General features: G+C 44.4%; 5 protein-coding genes across 5 annotated transcripts; 1 reads left to right on the top strand and 4 right to left on the bottom strand.

The window, feature by feature from the left end:
• Positions 1–1,902: 1,902 nt before the first annotated feature.
• On the bottom strand, positions 1,903–2,520 carry LAJ45_02933 (uncharacterized protein; the record flags this gene model as incomplete). Its single annotated transcript, XM_046112524.1, has 1 exon — positions 1,903–2,520. The coding sequence occupies one exon, from the start codon at positions 2,518–2,520 to the stop codon at positions 1,903–1,905; it is 618 nt and encodes a 205-aa protein (XP_045974013.1).
• A 64-nt stretch (positions 2,521–2,584) lies between these two features.
• LAJ45_02932 (uncharacterized protein) lies at positions 2,585–5,484 on the bottom strand (the record flags this gene model as incomplete). The annotated part of the gene is made up of 3 exons (XM_046112523.1): positions 2,585–4,097; positions 4,150–5,358; positions 5,426–5,484. 3 exons carry the CDS (start codon positions 5,482–5,484, stop codon positions 2,585–2,587), a joined length of 2,781 nt encoding a protein of 926 aa, XP_045974012.1.
• Positions 5,485–11,640: 6,156 nt separating this feature from the next.
• Positions 11,641–12,203, bottom strand: LAJ45_02931 (uncharacterized protein; the record flags this gene model as incomplete). Its single annotated transcript, XM_046112522.1, has 2 exons — positions 11,641–11,822; positions 11,900–12,203. 2 exons carry the CDS (start codon positions 12,201–12,203, stop codon positions 11,641–11,643), a joined length of 486 nt encoding a protein of 161 aa, XP_045974011.1.
• Positions 12,204–13,640: 1,437 nt separating this feature from the next.
• LAJ45_02930 (uncharacterized protein) lies at positions 13,641–14,654 on the top strand (the record flags this gene model as incomplete). The annotated part of the gene is made up of 1 exon (XM_046112521.1): positions 13,641–14,654. The coding sequence occupies one exon, from the start codon at positions 13,641–13,643 to the stop codon at positions 14,652–14,654; it is 1,014 nt and encodes a 337-aa protein (XP_045974010.1).
• A 998-nt stretch (positions 14,655–15,652) lies between these two features.
• LAJ45_02929 (uncharacterized protein) lies at positions 15,653–16,524 on the bottom strand (the record flags this gene model as incomplete). Its single annotated transcript, XM_046112520.1, has 3 exons — positions 15,653–15,688; positions 15,771–16,463; positions 16,519–16,524. The coding sequence occupies 3 exons, from the start codon at positions 16,522–16,524 to the stop codon at positions 15,653–15,655; spliced, it is 735 nt and encodes a 244-aa protein (XP_045974009.1).
• Between the last annotated feature and the right edge of the window lie 5,505 nt (positions 16,525–22,029).

Raw genomic sequence — 22,029 nt, 5'->3', positions numbered from 1 at the left:
AACAAAGGTTGTTTTGTAGAGCTGTATGTACAGTACGATGCCAGTCGTGAGGGTCAGGCGCAACCAGATTTCCACAACCTTTTCACGGCAGGTTGGTACACAAGATATTAAATGTCAAATTATTGTTATTTATCTACTATTTAACAACTATACAAAAATTCAGCTCTCCAAAGGATCAATTGTGGTTGCTGTGCTGGTACCCGTGATTGTTCGGGGGGCGTTGCGACGCTGCGCCTGACCCTCACGGCTGGCATCGTACTGTACCTCAACTTCTCCTCCCGGGTGTAGGAACGTTTCTTCCCTTTTTGCCTTAAATCTTTCAAGGGCCTCGCAAGTAGCTTAAGACTTTCAAGCTCTTGTTAGTTGAAACCGGCAATTTGGGAATCGGGAACTGAGTAGGTGGAACCGTAATTTCCACCTTTACTACTCGTATTGTACTCAGAGTAAATATTCTCAATGGCTTCGTCAGATTCTATATTGGACTGCGCATTATTGGGGAAAGTGTCAAGGCGCTTCAAAGTAGTAAGCGGGTTGAGGCTTCTTTCCTGTAATGGGCGGCGTCCGGATTTCATAGACATTTTCGTAACCTCCCGCATTCAGGTCAGTCTCACTACAACCTGCATCTCTTCAAAAAAAATCACCTTAGATTGGAACAGAAACTCTTCGCTCTTTGAAAAATCAAAGGAAGAACCGAATCTTTGGATGGAATCCGACTCATTTTCATCTACAAAAAAAACTCAACTGAATATCATTGGTACCCGTTCATGTCTGTTCGCCACTTTACTTTACTAATTGAGTATAGATCAACGCTCTTCGCCACATCCTATCTCCTGCAACAGACAGACCGGTCTGCTCCAGCGGAACCCTGCGGTACAAGCGCAGGGGTTTTCACGTGCCCTTGCTGCGACCGCGGCAGTGGTCGAATTAAAGTTTAGCCGCCACTAACCGAGCGCCAGGGTGCTTGACGGCTTTTCGTGGCTGGCGTCAGGGTCTGTCTGACTGCGTGCACATCTCGAACAGCAATGGCAGCGTTTCTATCGCAGCAAAGTAGATGTAACTCTGGACTATCAGGGTAGGTAAAACAGCGGTGGTCTTTCTCCGTTCAAGTAATGAATTTACAGCAGGCAGGTGGTTAACCCTAACCCTACCATCACCACCCAGAGTCCTACTGTCGTACGGGAGAAGAATTAAGAGCCGTGGAAAAGAACACAATAATTGAGACGGTGGCAATGTATCCCCACCTGCTCCCCTTCCGGCCAGTGTCAAAATAGTTTCATGAGTACTTTAGATCACCATCAACATCACCAGTATCGAAGTAGGTCATTTTTAATCAGTATAGCCATTACTATTAGGCAGCAGTGGTAAGCCCCAAAGTATTACCGTAACAAGCAATATAATCTCTTTACTAGGTGGTGCAAGATCCAGGTCGCGAATTTGATAGTAGACTTGGTGTATTAATATACCCATTTATACCCCCACATTAGCGAAAAAGCAGTTTCCGGTCACAGTATGTAATTTCAATTTATTCCATTGGTTTTAAAACACCCTAAGTGGCTAAACCTACTCTAACTAAGATAGCGACATGTCACCTTTAAGAAAATGTAGGGTGGCTGACATCAGTCGCGGATTTTCCATGCATTTACTCCGCTCGTGAGCCAAGCAGTGAATGAAACACTATCACTGTTTATAAAGAAAAAAATGAAATGAATATGTAATGAAAAGTGTGATTGCGCAATAAATGGAGTCACATGGTACAGGAAAGATTGCAAGAAACACGAAACAATTTCAGCCAGGTGGAAGATAAATTGAGCGAATATAATAAAATAAAATCAATGCTTGACAATAAGAAAAGATAAGTAACGTTTTGGTCCAACGGGCTTCCTTAAACAAGGACTAAGAGCTTCAGGCGCCAGTATGGATGAAAGAAGCCCACTTGATTGGCTGTGCTCGGTACATTTCACGTAGTCTTAGAACAGCTTTGTGAAATACAAGGCTTACTCTTCGATGCCCCCCTTCACGCTCATTTCCGTGAGGCCCCCCTTCGAAAAGCAACTTGTAGAACTCTGTTGCCACAATTAGGCAAGCATCATCAAATGAGGCCCATCGCGTGGCAAGTACATGGTTGAACCCTGCCAGTTGAAAGGCGCTGGCAATGAAGAGTGATTCGTCTGCCAATGCAAGCTTCGAGGAGTTTTCAGCTGTGCTACAGGCAGATAAGTAGGCTATCTGTGCGTCCCTGAGATTCATATGGGACATCTGTTCAACCGTTAACCTATCGATTTCTTCCTCATTTTTTTGAAGAATCAGGGCGCTATTCGATGGGCTGTTGTCGTCGGAGTCACCATGACAGGCGAAATGAATGACATCGTGCAATGGCATCTCCGTAGTAACCTTTGCTGTTGTAGGACAATTCAATTTAGTAGCGGAAAGCCACTGTGTTTTATCAACTACGTCCGAAATCCGTTCAACTTCCTCCGATGCTTTGAGTGATGACCACACCCCCCCTGGCGTAGTGGGCATGGCCACCGTGAGGATGCGGGGTTTAGACTTTTTGAGTAAGTCAAGGGGTTTTTCTCGAGCATATCTAAGTGCCTTGATCGTAGGTGTATATGATGAGATTGCTCGGCTTAGAGTGTTTCTCCCTCGATCCTTTACTATGATTGCCAGCAGCATGAAAGGGTGCCGCTGCTAAAGGCCCAACACCAATCCACCAGACTCGGGGTAACTCTTCCGGATCCTGATGAGGACCCTTACCTTTGTCGTTCTCAGACAAGATGTTGAGCTTTCTGAAGACCGGCTTTACTACGTCTTCCCACAACCATGCAAGGAACATCTTCATATCTTTGGTTTTGCTAGCATAGTTGGAGCGGTTCCACTTCAAACACTGCTTGAATACAGCCATTTGAGTGGTGACCTTCTCATAAAACCCTTGAGGAAATTCTAGAGACTTTATCGCCTCAGGTGTAACAATGATGGCATGGCCTCCGATCTCTAGGCAATTCAGGATGACGATTGGACCCTCGCACGCCATAGCTTGGAGGTCCTCTGCGCATGGTGGAAGCTGGAATCCTTCAAAGCCAGGTAACTTGCGGATTGAATCCATGACTTCCTCCAGTTCATCCACAGCTTTCTCCCTCCGGCGGTAGGTTGGGCCTTGAGTGAGCTGATCTGTGCTTTCCCGAAGTACCGGCGAATCAACCTCTATTCGGAGCTGATCATATCTGTTGCAGAGGTCCGGATGCTGGGATCGTAAGTCTGAAACATCGCAGCGGCTGTCAATCACGCCACCCATAATCAATCCTCGACTAAGTTCTAGTAGACGAAGACAAGAGGATGCATCCTCACCCGCGAGAAAGCAGATCCCGACGGCAATGGATCCCAGCTCGGGGGGGATACTTTCTGTGAAAAAGTTCTCCTGGTCGCTCCCCCCCACGTAGCGGAGGTTCACTTTATCGAGTAACCCGAGACCTTGTTTGTAAAGTGCACTGGCTTCCTTTAACATACCCAACTTAGCATATTGCGCAGCTGAAAGCACTGAGGCCAACACCAAGCTCCGAGGTTGGGCGGCACGACAGCTCCAACTCTCCCGTAAGAGTGTAACCATCTTGTTCGGATCGTCGAAGGAATGTGATATTCGGTACCTAAGTTCAAGAGCCTGTGATAAGTTCCAAATGAAATGTATTCTCTTAGGATCCTCCTTTGGCACTGTATCCAAAGCCTCTTCGAGGTTCTTCACTGCAGGCTCAATAAGCTTCGTGCCTCGGCTTCCGAGTAACTTAAATCGCTCAATGTAGAGTTTGCCCAGAATCCACAATCCATGGGAGCGCTCATTAGGATTATCCCTCGGCGTGATTGAGACCCTCAACTCCATAAGTTTGATGGCCTCCTCAAGGTCCTCCACGGCTTGCGCTTTCCTGTATTCGTATCTGGTGGAAATTGCAACGGCAAAATTGTTAAGCAACACCCCTCGAGTGGGATTATCGCTAGGCGCAGACAAAGAGTCGCTAGTCAACTTGATAGCATTCTCGAGGTCATCGTATTCCCTATTGCGCTGATACCTTTGCTCGTACAAGCTCCCCAGGATACTGGATCTGAGACTATTTTTTTGCGTCAAAGGGTTTTGAATCCTCAACCGCCATCTTGATAAACTTGATGGCCTCCTCAAGGTCCGACAGCGCGGAGAATCGCAGATACCGACTATGATACATGGTTCCAAGACTTGCTACAACATCTGCGCGGTCAGGGGCGCCAGGTGCAACCCCAGAGAGCCCTTCTGCAGTTGAATCCAAGGCGAGGTCAAGGTCCTCCACTGCATGCAATCGTAGGTATCTTTTATGTGCCATATTGCCAAGATTACATAATAATAGTGGTCGGAAAGGGTTCCATAGAGGCACCACATTTACGGCTTCTTTTCCCCACTTAATGGCGAGGTCGAGGTCCTTTAGGGCTGCGAACCGAGTAAATTTAGAACTGAGCGATATGGCAAGGTTGCACAATGCGACTGGATAATTTGGGTCATTCGGTTGGCATTCAAGTACTGCTTTTTCCATCCAGACCATTGCTTCGTCGAGATCATCCAAGCGTCCAAACCGGTCGAATTTCGTATTCATTATAGCCCCCATGCCATTCATTATGCCAGATAAACCGGGATATCCAGAGGGTGCTAGTTCCACAGCATCTTTGGCCACCTTGGCAGCACGCTCAATGTCCTCTACCGAATTTGTTGTCTTGAACTTTACCAAGAGCATACCCGCGAGATTTGACAAACTCTGCGGTCGCATAGGATCACCAGGATGACACTCTGAGAGTGCTAGTTCCGCCCATTTGATGCAACTGTTCAAGTCTGCCGCATCTCCAAGACGTCTGTATCTGCTCATGCTCATTTCTAATAAATTCCGCATGCCTAATCCTCGGGTATCGGTTCCCACGGGGTTTATTGCAACCGATTCCTCAGTAAGAGCAATTGCCCGTTGAAGATCTTCGTCAACTCCAGATGCCTCGTATCGTCTAAGAAGCATTTGTCCTAGATTTATCAAGCAGTGTACTCGGCCAACGATGTGTTCAAGAGGTATGCTTGACAAAACGTCTTCCACGAGCTCAATGGCGCTCATGAGTTCCGTTAGATCTCTTGATTCATTATATCTTTGAAAGAGATCTTGACTCTTGGACATCTTTATCTGCTCGGGCGCTCGCGGCTCATTCACATCGCCAGCGGCGTCTGCATGTGCTTGTTGTTCTTCACTGGCTCCCGCATCTCTCGTAATGTCTCTTGAACTGCTCGCTGAGGGAGTGTTCCCGCCGCTCGAGTTCGGGGCACGAAACCCGTGCCCCGAAACAATCTGAGCCCCCTCACCATTGCTAATCCCTCCCTATAGCTTTAGAAACTATACAAGCTAATCAAGTCAACTCGGACGAGGCGGCTTACCATGTCTCTCCCTCTATATCTTTTGATTGTGTACTCTGGCGGACTGATAGATATTCCATAGTGTCCTCTAAACTATCTCTGAGTCCTAGACTTCTATGTGCTAGATGTTTCTTAGTCCACTCATAACCTCAGTTAGCCTCATTGACACTCACTATTCACTGGGTACTGGGTTGCACAATAATAGGATTATAGGGCTTACATCAACTTAAAGGCCAGAAACTGGACCCTAGTTCCTCTTTTTAGTTGTCCAAAGTAAATGTTATGGAAAATGTCGGATGGGTGGCACAAACGTTCGATGAAAAGTGGTAGTGAAAGGAAAGCGTAGCACCTGCTCAAAGGTAGCCGGAAAGGTCGATGGTGTGCCGTGGGAGCCAAGGGGTTCGCTGTCTCCGCCGAAAGCTATCTCCTTGGGAAATGATACTGATAGACTAAATTCATCCTATATACGTTGTAATATTGCTTGCACAGAGTCCCTGGGTACTTAGGATTGTGCTGACCATGATGGCTGTAAACGCATTTGATCGCGATGGCATCCACGCACCAACCATTCTGATCTGACACATGTTATTTTAACTCCAATGATCGAGGTTTTAGATAGACTACGTACACAATGCACGGGAATGATAATGGATCTAAATCGAGCCAACATATATCAATATTATCCCGTATATCTCCGCTCTAGATCCATTTTCAAGCTGCTTTGTAAAACATGAAACGACGTTCTTTATGCGCTAGATCGAGGGACTGCAACCTTAAAGTAGATTGGCTGGGCCTTGAGGCACTCTGCCCAAAATGGCTAGCTAGCTTAATAGCTCACGCACTCGCGACCACGAGTTACACTTCATTGTTTCTTCAACGAGTCCCCGCCAGGAGGAAACCCCCCACCCAACGACTGTGCTTTCCGCCAGCTCCGATCCGGTATCAATCTCCTTCTATGCTCTCCACAGTCATACATGGATTCGATCTACATATATACAGCTTACCCTCAAAAGAACAGGAAAATGCAAGTAACGGAAACAAGGATTATTTGTATGAGAGAACGACGCCACTCCATACAAATTACCCTTGCCCAGAGCAACTGCATTTTCTGGTACTTACGCTGGTAAGCGTGTATACTCGGGTTAGGTAAGAGGAATCTGGGAATGACTTTGAACGGTAACAGCCTCTGGTTCGCGACTAGTAAAAAACTACACCAAATTGGGCCCCTTCTTTGCAGCTTGCAGTTTCAGGTTCCTATTGCCTGCCCTGAGTATACTCGCCACCCACCGTAAGAACCTGAAAACGTAGGTGCCAGTGGCAAGGGTGGTTTGTATGGGCCAAGGCAGTTCTCCATACAAATCATCCTTGTCCCCATCACTCGCATTTTCAGGTTCTTTTGGTGGATAGCGAGTATGTGCGTACGTACACCCGCAGAAAAAGACCGTCCAAATTCCAATGCAAAATTGAAAATAAAAACGAAAAGAATTAATATAACTAGACAATAAAATACAGAATAGATACTATGGCCTCTAAACTATATTCACCACTTTTTATGATCTCCCTAGTCCTTTACTACTGCTGCAATTCTCTTTGGCATGCTGTCAATGATTTTTATATATATTTCCCCCAAGCCGGCCTTTCCTACTCTTCCCTAGCTTGGGCTTCAATAACTTTTATGTTTTCACTCAGAGTAGCCTCTATCCACTTTTCAGACTTGTCAAAAGGCATGGCCACGGAATACTCGTGGGGTTGTATTGCGGGTGTGGGGATGTCAAGTTGGAGGCACCCGTTGTCACGCTACTCGCTGTTTCCTCAGTTCTTTCCTGCGCGTGTACATGCATACAGCTCCATTGAATATGTACTCTAAACATCGTAGTTTCTGCCCCCCATCCATATACTCTCGGCTCCAATTGCCAATATTTGCATCTTTGAACCAGACAATCCCTATGCGCCCGATCGACTTGGGCAGTCTATGTAGAATTATAACTCCACGAATTTACGTACTCGACTGCGGACATATTAGTTCTACATATAATACGACCGACCAACGGCAAGTAAGAGCGGTTATTAAACTTGGTGTGAGTATCAAATACGGGCGTTTTAATTCTGGCAGAGTGAGTACTGATATACTGTGCGATGGGCATGTGATCAGCTGTGTATGGCAGAAAACATAGTATACATTCACTACTATCACTCAGTCTTTTAATACGGAGTACTCGTAGATCGTGTGATGATTTGCGCACATGTTTCATTTCAAAGCTAGCTATGAAAAATAATCTTGAATCGTATAGGGATCCTCGAACATACGGTGATCATCCGCGGCGAGCCTAACAATATATCAATTACATGCAATAGGGTCTCTTGAATTATATACTACTCGCGCCAGCTGAGACGCACCCGAATAGTTACATGCCGAGACGCAACTATCACCGTGTCAGAAGGGGAAGATACACTGGCGCAATGTAGCTGCATTTTCGAATACTTATTAGCTGTCGCAATTATGTTTTGATAATCTTTAGTGGGGTTGATCGGATTTTACTATGTTCATCTGACTATATATATCGTTTATTTTGTATATGATGTGAAATATTTTTTACACGTAGGCGCACTAACGGAAGAAAAACATCCACCCCTGATTACGGAGGCCTGTACCATTAAAACCGTCATATCAATGCTTGAAAAAAAAAATTTGAGAAATTTTTTTTTTGGCGGAAGTAGTTCCAGTTACACAATCCTTTACTGAACACTTAAGTATACCCGCCCCAGTGAATTTATGAATTAAAATAAAAAAAAAACCCCCCGCCGACCCAATATGCCAGTGCATCCATTCCAATACACATCCACTCAAATTGATCAAAGTCAATCGCAGCAGTTGCTAAATTTATTGTGACATCAGGTGCCCGCTCCATTATAAAAATATAAAATACAAAATTTGGTGTACTATTCAACACCATCAGATAGATAATCATTTTCATCATTGTATTCCATTTCTAGATAAGCATCCATATCTAAATCTATCTCTTCCAATCCTTGGCTTTTCTGACCCCATTCAAATGTGCGAGATGGTGGTTCGCAAAGTGATAATATTCCACCTTGCTCAATAAAAATACTAGCAGCCTGACGGAGATAAATATATGCGACACGATGTAGTGGAAGTTCAAAATATGCCATTTCATATTTGATAGGGTATTCGGTAATGCCACAATTTTGCAGTTCTTTTTTACACCGCTCTAGTGTCGCCAAGGGAAGATACTCGTTTAGGTCTATACTTGAAATTAGCTATCTACTTGATTAAAAAATATTTTTAATTATACCATATCCTAGCAAATCTGCTTGTAATTCTTCCAAAACCTCTCTGTTCAGTTGCGACCCATAATTACGGACACCATCAGGTGGGTTGAAGTACAATACAACTGGTTGCCCAATTGGCAAGTATGGCCGGTTTTTTTGGTACCGAATCGTATGCGTATTCCACAATCGTACATATTCATATATTTCTTGTCTAATTATTGGCATAGAGACATATAATAGAGCAATTTGATCTGCAAAACTGCCAGTAAATTCACTAGTATCGCGCATGTTGTCCAAATATGACTGTTTATATTTTTGTTAAATTGTACGGGCCAGAGTGAGAAATTAAGTTACTTACCTTCCATGTACTTGTTTGACTCTTACCCATTCCCCGCCACCAAGACTCTATTTTCTGGTTCAAAGTTAATGTACCATACCAATAAATTTGATTCAATTGTATATTATCATCGTTGGCCCTATACAGTTGCCAGTGTGCATTGGCCATCATAGTGGTTTCCGTACCCCTGTCAGACCGAATCGCATTTGGTAGTATATCAGTCATGTCTACCAAATCCAAATACTGTTTTAGAACCACCACGCCTGTCCTACATGAAATACCAACATGTATCCAAAGCACATATCTAAAACATTCAAGTTTAGCAGGAATACTCAAAAGAGTTTGTTTGTATGCCTACCTTGAATATGCGTCAATACCAGCATATACCTCAATACCATAATCACTCATTTTATGATGTCCGTCAATTGACAAAAAAAATTTACCCCTTGTACGGTATATATACCACGCAGGATCTTTTGCATTGGAAACGGTCTCTCGGCTATACCAATCGGGTCTAGAAAACGCAAAACCTCAAACATCCTATCTCTTGCGACCAGTATTCCACGTTGCTTTAATTTTTGGTATGTGAGTCTCCGACCGTATAATACTGTTTGTCCAGATGAAAGTTGCTCCTTCAAAACTCTTCTCATAACTGAATTATGTTCTAAATAATCCTTTCTTTCTGTCCGTCTCTGAATCCCGAGAGAAAAACCTAGGCGTGTCATTACTTTCATCTCAATATCGTATCCTTCCTTTCGTAAAAAGAGTTGAATATTTGTGTCTGAAAGCTCAAACTCGTAAAAAAATATCCAAATTCTTGTTTGTAAGTCGGCTAGTTGCATAGAATCTAGGGTGAGAATTTGTGATTTGTTTTTCCGGAAACTCCAGCTTTTCAATTCACGTTCTAGTTTACTCTTTGACGGGAAATCTTGACTGTTTTTGGAGTTGGACTGTGCTAATAATAAAATTTCAGTATATTCTGTTTGTAGGATAATCCTAACATTGTCGATCGTGTGGTTTTGCAGTATGTACCATGACCATATGACGTACTGATAGTGGGAAAGATCTGTTTAATTTGGAGGCATTTTGGAGATAGTAAAAAATCTCAAACGAGGATTGACATCTATCTATTTATACATCTGAACTGGAAATATCTGTTATTTTATACCAATCACTTTAAGCCTAAACCTACTCTATTTACCAACGCAAAATGAGTTCTATTCCATGCCCAACTGATCCTTACTGCCATCAGTGTTGCCAACTGAAGCCAAATTTTGTTGGCCAATATCCTCTTGCACTCCGTCAAAATCCTCTTCCTTACCCAGACAATATACTTGAGCAACGCTGTACTGGGTGTTCACAAGTTCGACCCTATGAACAAATACTCAAGCAAAATCAATCATCTATACAAATTGCAAATCACGATACAAATCACATTATGATTACTAGTTCTGCGGAATTAGTATCCATTGCTTCTCGGAAAGAAAATGGAAATCCTGATCAATACACTAGCCATCCTGAACTGTCTACAACACAAAGCTCAATTCCCCGTTTTGCAACATATTCACTTTTTGAAAACGCGGTCAATTCAGCAAAATCTGGAAATAGAAATATTTTACCTACCAGCAGAATCTCATCTTTGAGAAGAAGAGGATCAACACGGGTTCCCACTTTTCCCGCAAATCAACACTCAACAAATATTTCCACCGAAAATAAAAGTCCACCCAGAGCTTTTGAGAGACGCTTGCGATTACTATTCCGATCTAGTACAATAAATAAAATAGAGGAAATTCCCGGTAGTGAAATTTGGAGACCTGACAGTAATATATTGGATACTGTTATCCAAAAGGGTTCTCTTTATTGGACTGTTTTCTTGGAATATCAAATCTTACGCAAAACTGCTCTTTGGCAAGAATTTGTAAAACAATTTTGGAATATGGACCCACCAGTTTGTAAGTATAATCCAATTGAAACTGATACTGGTCAAAAGAAATATTTATTAATATAACAATAGATCCTTACGTGGAATGTATACAATGGTATTCTAGTTGGAGCAAAAGAACTGGTGGCGACCGATTACCTGAAACATTATACACTGCGACAGAGAATCAAACCATCCGAACTGTTTTGACTGAGTTTTTTCCAGATATCAATAAAGGTGTTACTTCATTTGTCTACCTATTGTTAGATTTCTCCCTTCTGGAAGACAAAGATTTGAGTTCTACAAATCAAGAAGATTTCTCTTTTTCCAACTTGTTGGATATAGATGGAATAGATACACCGGTCGGTTCATATTTAAAACAATCAACGGAACCTTAACTCGAAACTGAAACGGTATCATCAATTTCAAAACCGTCATCACCAGTTGCCGTAGGGTGCAGCTTGAATAAGGTAATTAATTTTCAATACTTTTTTAAACTGTATCAATTAATAATTCTTTCTAGCGTGATTTTGAAGAAACAGAAACTTTCAAGTTAGTTCCACCGGTTTCACGTCCACAAACAAGAGCGTACAAAAAAAGCCGAACAAACCAACAAGAACCTACCAAAAAAGCCAAAAAAACTAACAAATAAATCTACAATTTTCATATTATTCAATTGTTTGCATCTCATTCCTTCATTTTTTCCTCAACTAAATCTGTCAATGCCTGTTCCGAAAACTCTCCAACTCTCCTCAAAATTCTTTCAAATTTAAGTTTTGCTGTTCCCATTGCAGAAGACCGCTTTGCCTTCCTAACATTATTTGCTCTCCATCTTGCTGAATTTGCCCGTTCGCGTTCCTTCTTAGTCCCTAAATAAAATTTTAGTCAATTATTATTAGTAAATTATTTTTAGTTGTCAAGCAAACAAAACAATTTAATAAAATACCTTTTCCTTTTTTCCTCTCCTCCTTCAAAGCCGTATATGTTGCTTTATGATCCTTTCTAGCAAAATATCCCTTAGTATAATAGAGAAGGTGTTGCCAAACAGCTTTTTGAGGATCCTTCCGGTGCTGAAAATCCTTATCACAGGCTGGGCATTTGATAAGTTTTTCAGTAGGTGTAGGTACTTGAGGAGTAGGTAGTGGTGTAGGTGCAGGTGCAGGCAGAGCTGCTTTGGAATTTTTGACAGGCTTCTTTCTTACTCTACCAGTAGGAGTATAGCTATAGGGGGCATTGGCATTGGTAGACATTTTGTAGTTGTTGTTGTGGTTGAAGGGTGACGCGATGATTTGCAACTGATGGTTGCGACCGCGTCCTGACAGGGCGCATCCTACTAGGACGCGTTCAACCAACAATGATTTGCAACCCACATTTTTTCAAACGCATCAACCAGCAATGATTTGCAACCCATCTTTTGTTAAACGCGTCAACCAACAATGATTTGCAACCCACTTTTGTTCAACGCGTGAATAATACAATGATTTGCTACATACTTCTATTCACGGTTGCGATCTACCACGACCCGGACCCTGCCTGCGACCCGGGCCCTGCCAGCGACCCGCAAGGCAGCGTCTTGATATGACGGTTTTCATAGTACAGGCCTCCGTACCTGATGATCAAAGGGAGTTCCCTTTTGCATAGCTAGGTGATGTATCAATTTAACTACACATGCCTTCATTTCCTGACCATGCGCAGGATAGACTTGATTGAGCTAGTGGCAAGTAATAGAACTGTCTAAAGTAAATATTAATCCGGAAGTGATCGACGGCGGGCAGTTTGTTTTTATAATGACCACTTGTAAGCGCAGGTGCCTATAGTTTTATGTATCGCCTGGCAGGCCATCTGACAATGTGGTTTGTCGATATAAAACAAGGCACCAATCTCAGAATGCCAAGACACTCAGTAATCACATATATATTCACATATATGTGCGAGAACTAAACCAACACAGCCCTGCACCACACACCTTTACAATCGAACGCTGGGAGAGAAGATGGACAAGTTGGGCATATATGGTTGGACCAGCTCACCGCTCATTCAGCAAATCGGTTAAAGTGATATTGCATGGCAGTTTTGGTTAGTTTATTCCTGATAAGTCCTCCTTATTAATGGCTCAGAGCGAGGAGAGTAGGGAGGAAATAGTGTTTCGGTCCAGCCTGCTCTAGGTTTTACTCCTCCTCCATTACCCCCGAAAAATCGAGCGGCCTGGGCCACCTAACCTGAGTATACGTATGTCTTTTTGTATGGAAGAACTGAGAATGACACTATGTTTCAAGGCACCAGACAGTAGCGAAATCTCTCTCATGCGTAAATGTCATGTAATTTCATTCTTTGCTACAGGGAATGTCCAGGTAGTTCGCCGCACTATTAGTCTTTAGAATACTTAGAAATTCCATAAACCTCGCTTTATTTCAGTCAATCATTTCCTTCATAGGCCACACCAATGCATGAGAGAGATCCGCCAGTGTTTGTTGCCTCCGGGACATAGCTATATGGATTAAAATCAAAATTATCTACATGTCCAACAGTCTACATATATGTATAAATATAAAAACGCCCAAAGTCGTATCCACCACTTTCTATCATATACCTTTCCACCTAACCCTCTTCATTTGCCCTGTTAATCCCTTCAGAATACGAATACCAAGAACTACTATTATCTCTCTGTATATCAAACTTTCGTTATTATGACGACTGCACACCTTGTAGGACAGCTTCTACCAATCACATCTGCAGAGCTTGGACGTCTTGTTCTCAATCCCAAAAAACCGAATCAAGATTTCATCGATCTGATATTTGAACCGACATTTACTTGCCAGATAACAAAGAACTTCCAGGAAAACTATGAAGAGAGACGTCGATTTTCAAAATTGTTAAGTCTCAAAGGATTTCTCAGTGATATCTGCTCGATGTCGTATCAGAAGCAGAGCAAGTTAGAGGCCACACTACGTGCACCAAGCGCTACAATGTATGACCTAGACAACTCCGGGAAGTGGTTCGAAAGCGTTTGCAGTCAGCCCAGTGTACGAAAGTTCCTTGAAACATCCATCGATGAAGCCCGCAGTATCTATCTTATTATCGGGTATCGGACAGTCAGCGATGGAACCTTGGTGAAAAAGCTTTCCGTCAAATCCAACAAAGCGACTGGAATTCAGGGTCCTCTAAGCCTCCTTCCTGCCGGTATCACGACGCCAGTAACGAGTCTGATAGATCCTACTGTTCAGCTAAACCAAGATTCCGGAAATATCCAGGAGCTTCTTTACAAATCACCAGGAGAACAAATATTCGCTATACTATACCGGAAGGTCAAGTACAAGTTTATGACTAAGCGGTCACTAGAAAGCATGGTCCTTGAAGCAAACAATAGATGGAAGACTGTTTGGGATTGGAGGGGACCTGCGTCTCAGGTGAATGTGCCCAATATACTTGAGGTTAATCTGGTTGATGATGAGGATCCATTAGAGGAGGAGGAGGAAGACGATGAGGATGGAGATGAGGAAGATACTGAAACTAGTAAACACCCTGTGGGGCTGAGATCAAAATCCACTGACCCCCCTGAGCCTACTGATATAATGCTCAAAGAAAACACTCATTCACCCCTGCAGGTATCTGGGGGTCGAAGATTCGAGATGCGGTATATTCTTATCTTCTTAGCTTGCATATGTGGAGGAGTTTCTGTCTATCTGGATGGATTAATTTGATGGTCAAGCATTCCTTAATGAATACCGGGAATGCTTCATGACCAAGGGACCTATAACTCAGACCCTACAAACCTTGTTGTTGATTCTAGTTACATTCTACACTAAGGTACAAAATCGCTTGTGTTAGTAGCACAATTTATGTGTGTCATATTATTGTGTCGACGACACAATAATATTGTGCTGTTTATAGATATATATACTGGCGAGTTTAATTAATCAATTGTGTGGAAAATGTGCCAATAATGTGTCTAAATTGTGCTGAGAACACTGGCATATTGTGTTCAAAATGTGTTGAGAACACTGGCATATTGTGTTCAAAATGTTTTGAGAACACTGGTATATTGTGTTCAAAATGTGTTGACAACACTGGTATATTGTGTTCAAAATGTTTTGAAACTGTGTTGAAACTGTGTTCAAACTGTGTTCAAACTGTGTTCAAACTGTGTTCAAAATGCGTTGAAAATGTGTTCAAATTGTGTTCAAATTGTGCCAGTGATGTGTTGAGGACACATGTATATTGTGTTGAAACTGTGTTGAAATTGCGTTGAAACTGTGCTAGTAATGTGTTGAAACTGTTTTAAAATTGCGTTGAAACTGTGTTGAGGACACTGCTATTACGTGTTTATAACACTGTTGCGGTGTGTCAAAAATGTGCAAAAATTGTGTAAAGAAACACATATAAACTGTGTTGAAACTGTATTCTCGACACATGTAATCGGTGCTAGAACTGTGTCGAGAACACACATAACTTGTGTCGAAAACACATATAAATTATGTTTTATTAGCCCTACACAATCTATATGTGTTTGGTCTACGTTTTAGCACTGCTTAATTGTGTTGCAAAAGCGTCAATCAGAAAATTCATTCAGAGCAAATTAATTCTATATATATCTAGCAACATTAAGGCTATAGCGCTAGCAGTACCATGTACCATGGAAATGAAAAACAATTAAAGCAACCATCTCCCCTAATGCTTATCACTCCATATCGTATCGTATTCATTCAAGTTGTATCTTGGCCCTTAGATATTTCTCCTTTTACCGACGGATCTTGTCAGCAGGTGGTCGAACATATTAATGTATACACTTTAAACAACGTATGAATACATGTACTTACATATCCTGGTGGGTTATTCTCCTCAAATTCCACCCGGTTGCAATTGGCTTGACGCTTTTCGGTTGTGATATCATTAGCCTGAGAAACCTCCTGGAAATACGCTGCTGTTTCTCTTGATTTCCTACTTTTTGTGGCCGCACGGGTAGACTTCCTGGATGGGATAACTCTCTTCGAGTTATTCTGTCTATCTTTCCCTTCCTCTCCCTCAACCATTTCATCTAACATTTCTGTGTCTTCATGAGCATTAGTTTCACCTTTGCTAACCTCTTTTTCTCCTTGTGTCCCTTTGACCACTTGTGTCCCTTCGACCACTTCCGGTGTATGTCCAGTCTTACTTTCTTTGTGTTTGTTTTTCGAACCGGGAGGTCGGCCCCTTTTTCTCTTGCCGGATATACCCTCGGTATTTTGGGAGGCCTGGGTCTCTGCCACCGCCTGGGTTCCCTCAGCGTCTGGAGTCATCTCTACCTGTTTCGTCCCCTGGGTTCTGTCAGTAACAACACATGGGTTTCTGGCGGGAACCTTTTTTGTACGTAAAGCCAGATCCTTCCTTGGAGCTGGTCCATTCTTGGGAGCCGGTGCCTTCTTGGGAGCCGGTGCCTTCCTTGGAACCGATGCCTTCTTGGGAGCCGGTGCTTGTTTCAAACCCGAATCGTTGTCGCTGTCGTTGTCGTCGTCTCCGGCCACATTAACAAACTATGAGAGCACAGAACCGAGTTAGTGTATATATGATGATTAACGAGCCATAAACACCCATTGAGTTTACCTTTGATCTGCGAGATACTACTGGGAACTCAAGCTGTGTCTGTTCTTATCCAACAAACTGAATCGGTGTCTTATCCGCTGACACTTTTGCAAATATGCGTCTCTGTGTATGTTTCATGGATCGGTCGACAGAGTCGTTAGGTTACGATGAGTTGGATTAGTCAGGAGGTTTCCATCGCGTTCTATGGATTTCTGTTCGGTTGCGCGGTGTGAGTCACTTTGGATTAGTCATCGTAGGATTTCCTTGGGTATATTAGAGGGCTCTCCCTCGCCTCGTTCCTGTTTTCCTTTCTCTTCTTCTTTCCTTACGCAACGTCTTCTGTACTCCTCGCAACACCAAAACTTTCGAACAACAATAACTTTTGGCCTGCCTTTCCGATAAAACCTTTACTCGAACACGATCCTGTATGTCAATAGACCGCGTAATCTATTGGTATCTCATCGCACATCTGTTCGTACGCGAAGTTATTCACGCTTTAGTCCCTGAGTTGTGATCTCCTCACCCCTCAACCCTCGCTTAAGCCTCGCGACCGTAGCGAAAACAACAACCTGGCCTCAACAACCCCACCAAACCCACCAAACATTGCGGGCAGAAAGAGAACTCTATCAGAAGTCTTTCCTAACCCAATCCGATCCGGAACGTCAGTGATGTCCCAGCAAGCCTCGTTGAGCTCCTGGTTCGCAGGGGCTCCCCCTCCAGGAACCCCGGCACCCCCCCGCTTCCCCGACACCCAATCGACCCAACAAACACAATCCACCACAGTGGAACAGACCCAACTCGGCAACGAACCTTTTTCCATCTTCGCCGAATATACTCAATATAACGAACCATACGCACCAAAATACCACTACATCCACCCCAGCATTGTTCCTGAAGAAACCCACGCCAGAATGGACTTGAACTACATCTCTTGGGTAGTTAGAAACGCCCTCACCGTAGCACTCGAACCCCTCAACCAAACGACCGAACAAATTAATAGGGACCTAAAAGCCACTATCGAAGTCCTATCCACCCAAAACGATTCCCTCAAGCACACTGTCGACGTCCTGGCCAAACAAATGTTTGAAATGACAAAGAACCAGGACAAAACATCGGAAAAACTCCACCGCCTCCAACAACAGCTCACCAACCTCTCTATCAACACGCCCAGCAATCAAGCAATCACGGAAGGAAGAAATGGGGCAATTGCCGCCGTCGCGGCTGCCACCATCACCGCCCGCACCACACCCGCCAACAACCCCAACCACCCCAACTACCCCAACCATGCCCAACAACAAAAAGGGAAAGCAAAGGAAACTCTGGCCCCACCGGCACCGAAATCCTATGCGTCCGCCGCGGCAGGAAATACAAACCCCGAATTCACGACTGTCACGAACAAGAGGAAAACCAAACCCAAAGCAGACCCCCTGTTCAAACCGGAAATCACCAAACTCAACCGGGAAATCGTGATCGAAACCAACAAGGAACTCACAGTCACCCCATCGGACATCAGAACCAAGATAAATGCAAAAATCCAGGACCCTGATTGCCAGCTAATTGCCGCCCGGAAAACAACCAAAAACAACATAATCCTAGAATCAAAATTCGCAACCCCAGCAACCAAGGTCCTTGAATACAAAAAGGAAATCGAAACTGCCCTGAACGAACTAAAGGTACCCTTCGTCGACATCCGAATTAACTCTAGATGGTCAAAATTCATCATCCATGGCATCCCCACATCCATAGGCGAAGCCTTCGACGCAGGACAATGTCTAGCATCGGAAATCAGAAACAACTACGGCAACACTTTCGAACTGGCACAAATTCCGAGATGGCTATCAAAACCAGAAGCCCGAATCGGGAAGTCACACTCGTCAATGATCATCGCCCTCCCCGGACAATTCACCAAAGAAAACCTCGGCCTCCGATACCTTACCCTCTTCGACAGGAACTGTAAAATCGACAGTTACCTCCCTGCAAACCCGGAAACCCAGTGTGCCAAATGCCTCGAATACGGCCATAGACAGGAACGCTGCTCCAACAGCGGAAGATGCGGACACTCTGCCGAGGAACACCAAACCAAAGACCACCCATGCACAGAATGCGCCGGAGGCCTCAGATGCTCACACACACCGATCCGATGCTATCATTGCAAAGCCCCCCACAAAGCAACAGACGCCAACTGCCCGGAACGAACCAAAGTCCGAATCACAAACAGACTCGGACCAGACACAAACCCAAGCCCGCTACCAATTCCCGTAGTTATCCCGGCCCAACCCCCACAAGAAGACGCAGCCATGGACAACACCCAATGAGTCACATCAAAAGAACCACGGCTATCGCACAGCAACTGAACTGTGCAAAAAACGAGCTAACAACAAAGTCAGTAGTGGAGGAAGCAGAACAGGACCACAACATACTATTTCTTTTGTTACAGGAACCATGGAACAATAAGGACGGCCACCCACCGGAATCCCCTCTCTTTTATCTATTCACAGCCAGCAACAAGGGCACCAAAGCCGCCACATACATCAGAAAACATGCCAATCTAAAACCAAAACACCATCACACGCACAACAACTTCATCGTCTCCGTCACGGTGGAAATTCAGAACCAAAAAACACAAATACTCAACATATACTCACCAGGGCGAAGCGGACCTTTCGCAGAAATCTCCCACCAAGTAATCACCATCCAAAACTGCCTCGTCATGGGAGACTTCAATAGCCACCACCAACTCTGGTATGGACACAGATCCCACGACTACACCAATACGATTAGAGCAGACAAATCGGGATCCAAGAAGCTTAAAGGATGGATAGACCGACAAAAGTTATCCCTACTCAACGAACCAGGCAAATTCACACATTTCCCCGGGAACAACAATAGACCGACCATCATCGATCTGACACTCGTAAAAGGACCAGTACTGGACCATGACGTCCGCTGGAACATCGACCGATATGGAGCAGGTTCTGATCATGGGAAAACGATCCTGCAACTACGAATAGTGAAACCCCCCCATATCCCCAGAAGACTATGGCACCGAACGAACTGGGAGAAACTGGAAGAAAATATCTCAGGCCTCCACTTCCCCCCCGAAGTATGGGAAAGCCAGAACCACACAAAGCAATCGGTCGACTTCATACTCGATCATATAGACAACCTGATAGACCAAGTAACCCCATGGAGCCAAGGACACCCTAAATCCAAAAAATGGTGGACCCCAGAGCTGAAGGAAATTAAATCAACCCTCAACACACTAGAAAGAAAAGCCAGGAACACCCAAAAGGACGAAGATAGGGAATCTTTCAGGAAGACCAGCAGGAAATGGACGGCAGCAATCCGAAAAGCCAAGACAGAACAAAGGGAAAAAGAACTCATGGAAGCCAAGGGAAGCGCCATGTGGAAACTAGTCAACACGGGGAAAAGAAGGGACTCTACAATCCCAACTATACAAGGTGAAGAAACGTTTGCGGGGAAGTGCCAAGCTCTAAGAGCCCAACTCTTCCCCACAAATTGGACGTCCCCCGACAACCCTCCACTCCAAATCAGACCCCCCTCTTTTGACCTTAGTGACGATTTTCAGGAAGTAACAACAGAAGAGATTACATCCGCAATCATATCATGCCCGACACACTCGGCCACCGGACCCGATAACATCCCATACCCGTTTATACAGGCAACAATCAAGGCAAACACCCAACTCTTCCAAGACATGTTCTCGGCCATGCTCCGACATGGAGTCCAGCCGGATCGATGGAAAGCGGCAAAATGCATACCGATCCCGAAACCAGGAAAATCTGACTACTCGTCAGCCAAAGCCTACCGACCCATCTCCCTATTACAATGCTTCAGCAAAGTACTGGAAAAGATAGTGGCAACAAGACTATGCACCGCCGGTTCCATCCCGGAGACCCTCAGCAAAGACCAGTTTGGAGGAAGACCAACAATCTCAGCGATCGATGCCCTACTACGGACTCTTACGCCCATACAACAAAACCTCCTAATCAAACGAACTACAGGAACCACCCCAGACAGACCAGCCCTCCTCACAAATGATATACAGGGAGCCTTCAACTGCGTCAACCACCTCCTACTCGCAGAAATCATGACCCAACAAAAATTCCCAACATACCTAACCAACTGGTGCAAGGAATTCAACACCAACCGAACACTCCAATTCCAATTTAACCACGAACTGGAACCACCACAACCATATGCCTCAGGACTACCCCAAGGCTCCCCCCTCTCCCCAGTATTATTCATGATATACGCCGGGGTGATAACAGACCCCACCAACTCCCCCAAAGAAACCAACACCACCTATATCGACGATGATGCACTCGTACAACTCGCAAAGTCCCCCCTCTTCATCACCAAAAGACTCAATGAAAGAATGGCGGAGAGGGTCAAGAAAGCAGCACCCCTCAATATCAAATACGAACCTCAGAAATCCGACCTGGTCTTCTTTAAACCCACATCATCGAACACCCCAACTCCCAGAAACTCGGTAACAATCGCAAAAGAAGAAATCCAACCTAAAGATAGACTCAAATATGTTGGAGTCTGGCTGGACTCAAACCTCTCCTTCCGACCCCACATCGAAGAAATCATCGCCAAAGGCCTGAAAGCCCTAAGCAGAATCAGAAACATCGCACACCTCCCTGGGACAACGGTAAAATCCATCCACCACCTCATCGTCCAAGGCTTCCTCCCCACCATCCTATGGGGATCAGAGGCATGGTGGACGGGAGCCAACCACATCCTCCGATCACTATCCCCACTCTATAACGAAGCTGCCAGAATAGTAACAGGCCTACCCCGCTGGACAAAAACCGAAAGACTGCTGAAAGAGGCAGCACTCCCCCCACTTGAACACCTCCTCAACCACAAATCACGAAAATACGGGACGCGCATCCTTTGCCACCCTGCCGATCACCCACTCAACGAAGGACTTATACAGCTCCTCCCCACCAAGATAAAAAACATAAAAGGCACAGGCCTACACCGGATAGCATCACTCATGCTACCCTTCCAAGAACCAGGCAACCGCAGAGAGCGATGGATCCAAAACGACACCCTCACCAAACGCATGCTGGAAGAATGGAACTCCATCCCATGCACCAACTACCATGAGCCAGGAACTCTGAAAATTCACCCCAAACGAGCAAAACTCCCCCGATCCAAAGCGAAACTCATACACCGCATACGATGCCAAGCCACCAGATTAGACAGACACGCAGCATTCACGGAACCTGAACCCTGCCAATGTCGCTCGGAACAATCCTCCAAACACACCATGATCGACTGCCCGCGATGGGCCCAAATACGAAGGCCACTTATAGATAAAATCCCAGGACCGCACACCTGGGAAAACTGGTTATTTACCAACCTCAACGTAGAACTGATTCTACAATTCGCATCAAAAACCAACCTACTCGACTGGTACGAAATGGACGAGGAGGACCCGGAGGAATGACGATAGGTTTCTTTGATTTCTCTTTCCTTTTCTGT

Source organism: Morchella importuna (genome assembly GCF_003444635.1).
Source record: "Morchella importuna strain M04M26 chromosome Unknown Morimp01GS006, whole genome shotgun sequence".
In the NCBI taxonomy this organism is placed as follows: domain Eukaryota; kingdom Fungi; phylum Ascomycota; class Pezizomycetes; order Pezizales; family Morchellaceae; genus Morchella; species Morchella importuna.
This window is presented reverse-complemented; position numbering and strand designations above follow the sequence as displayed.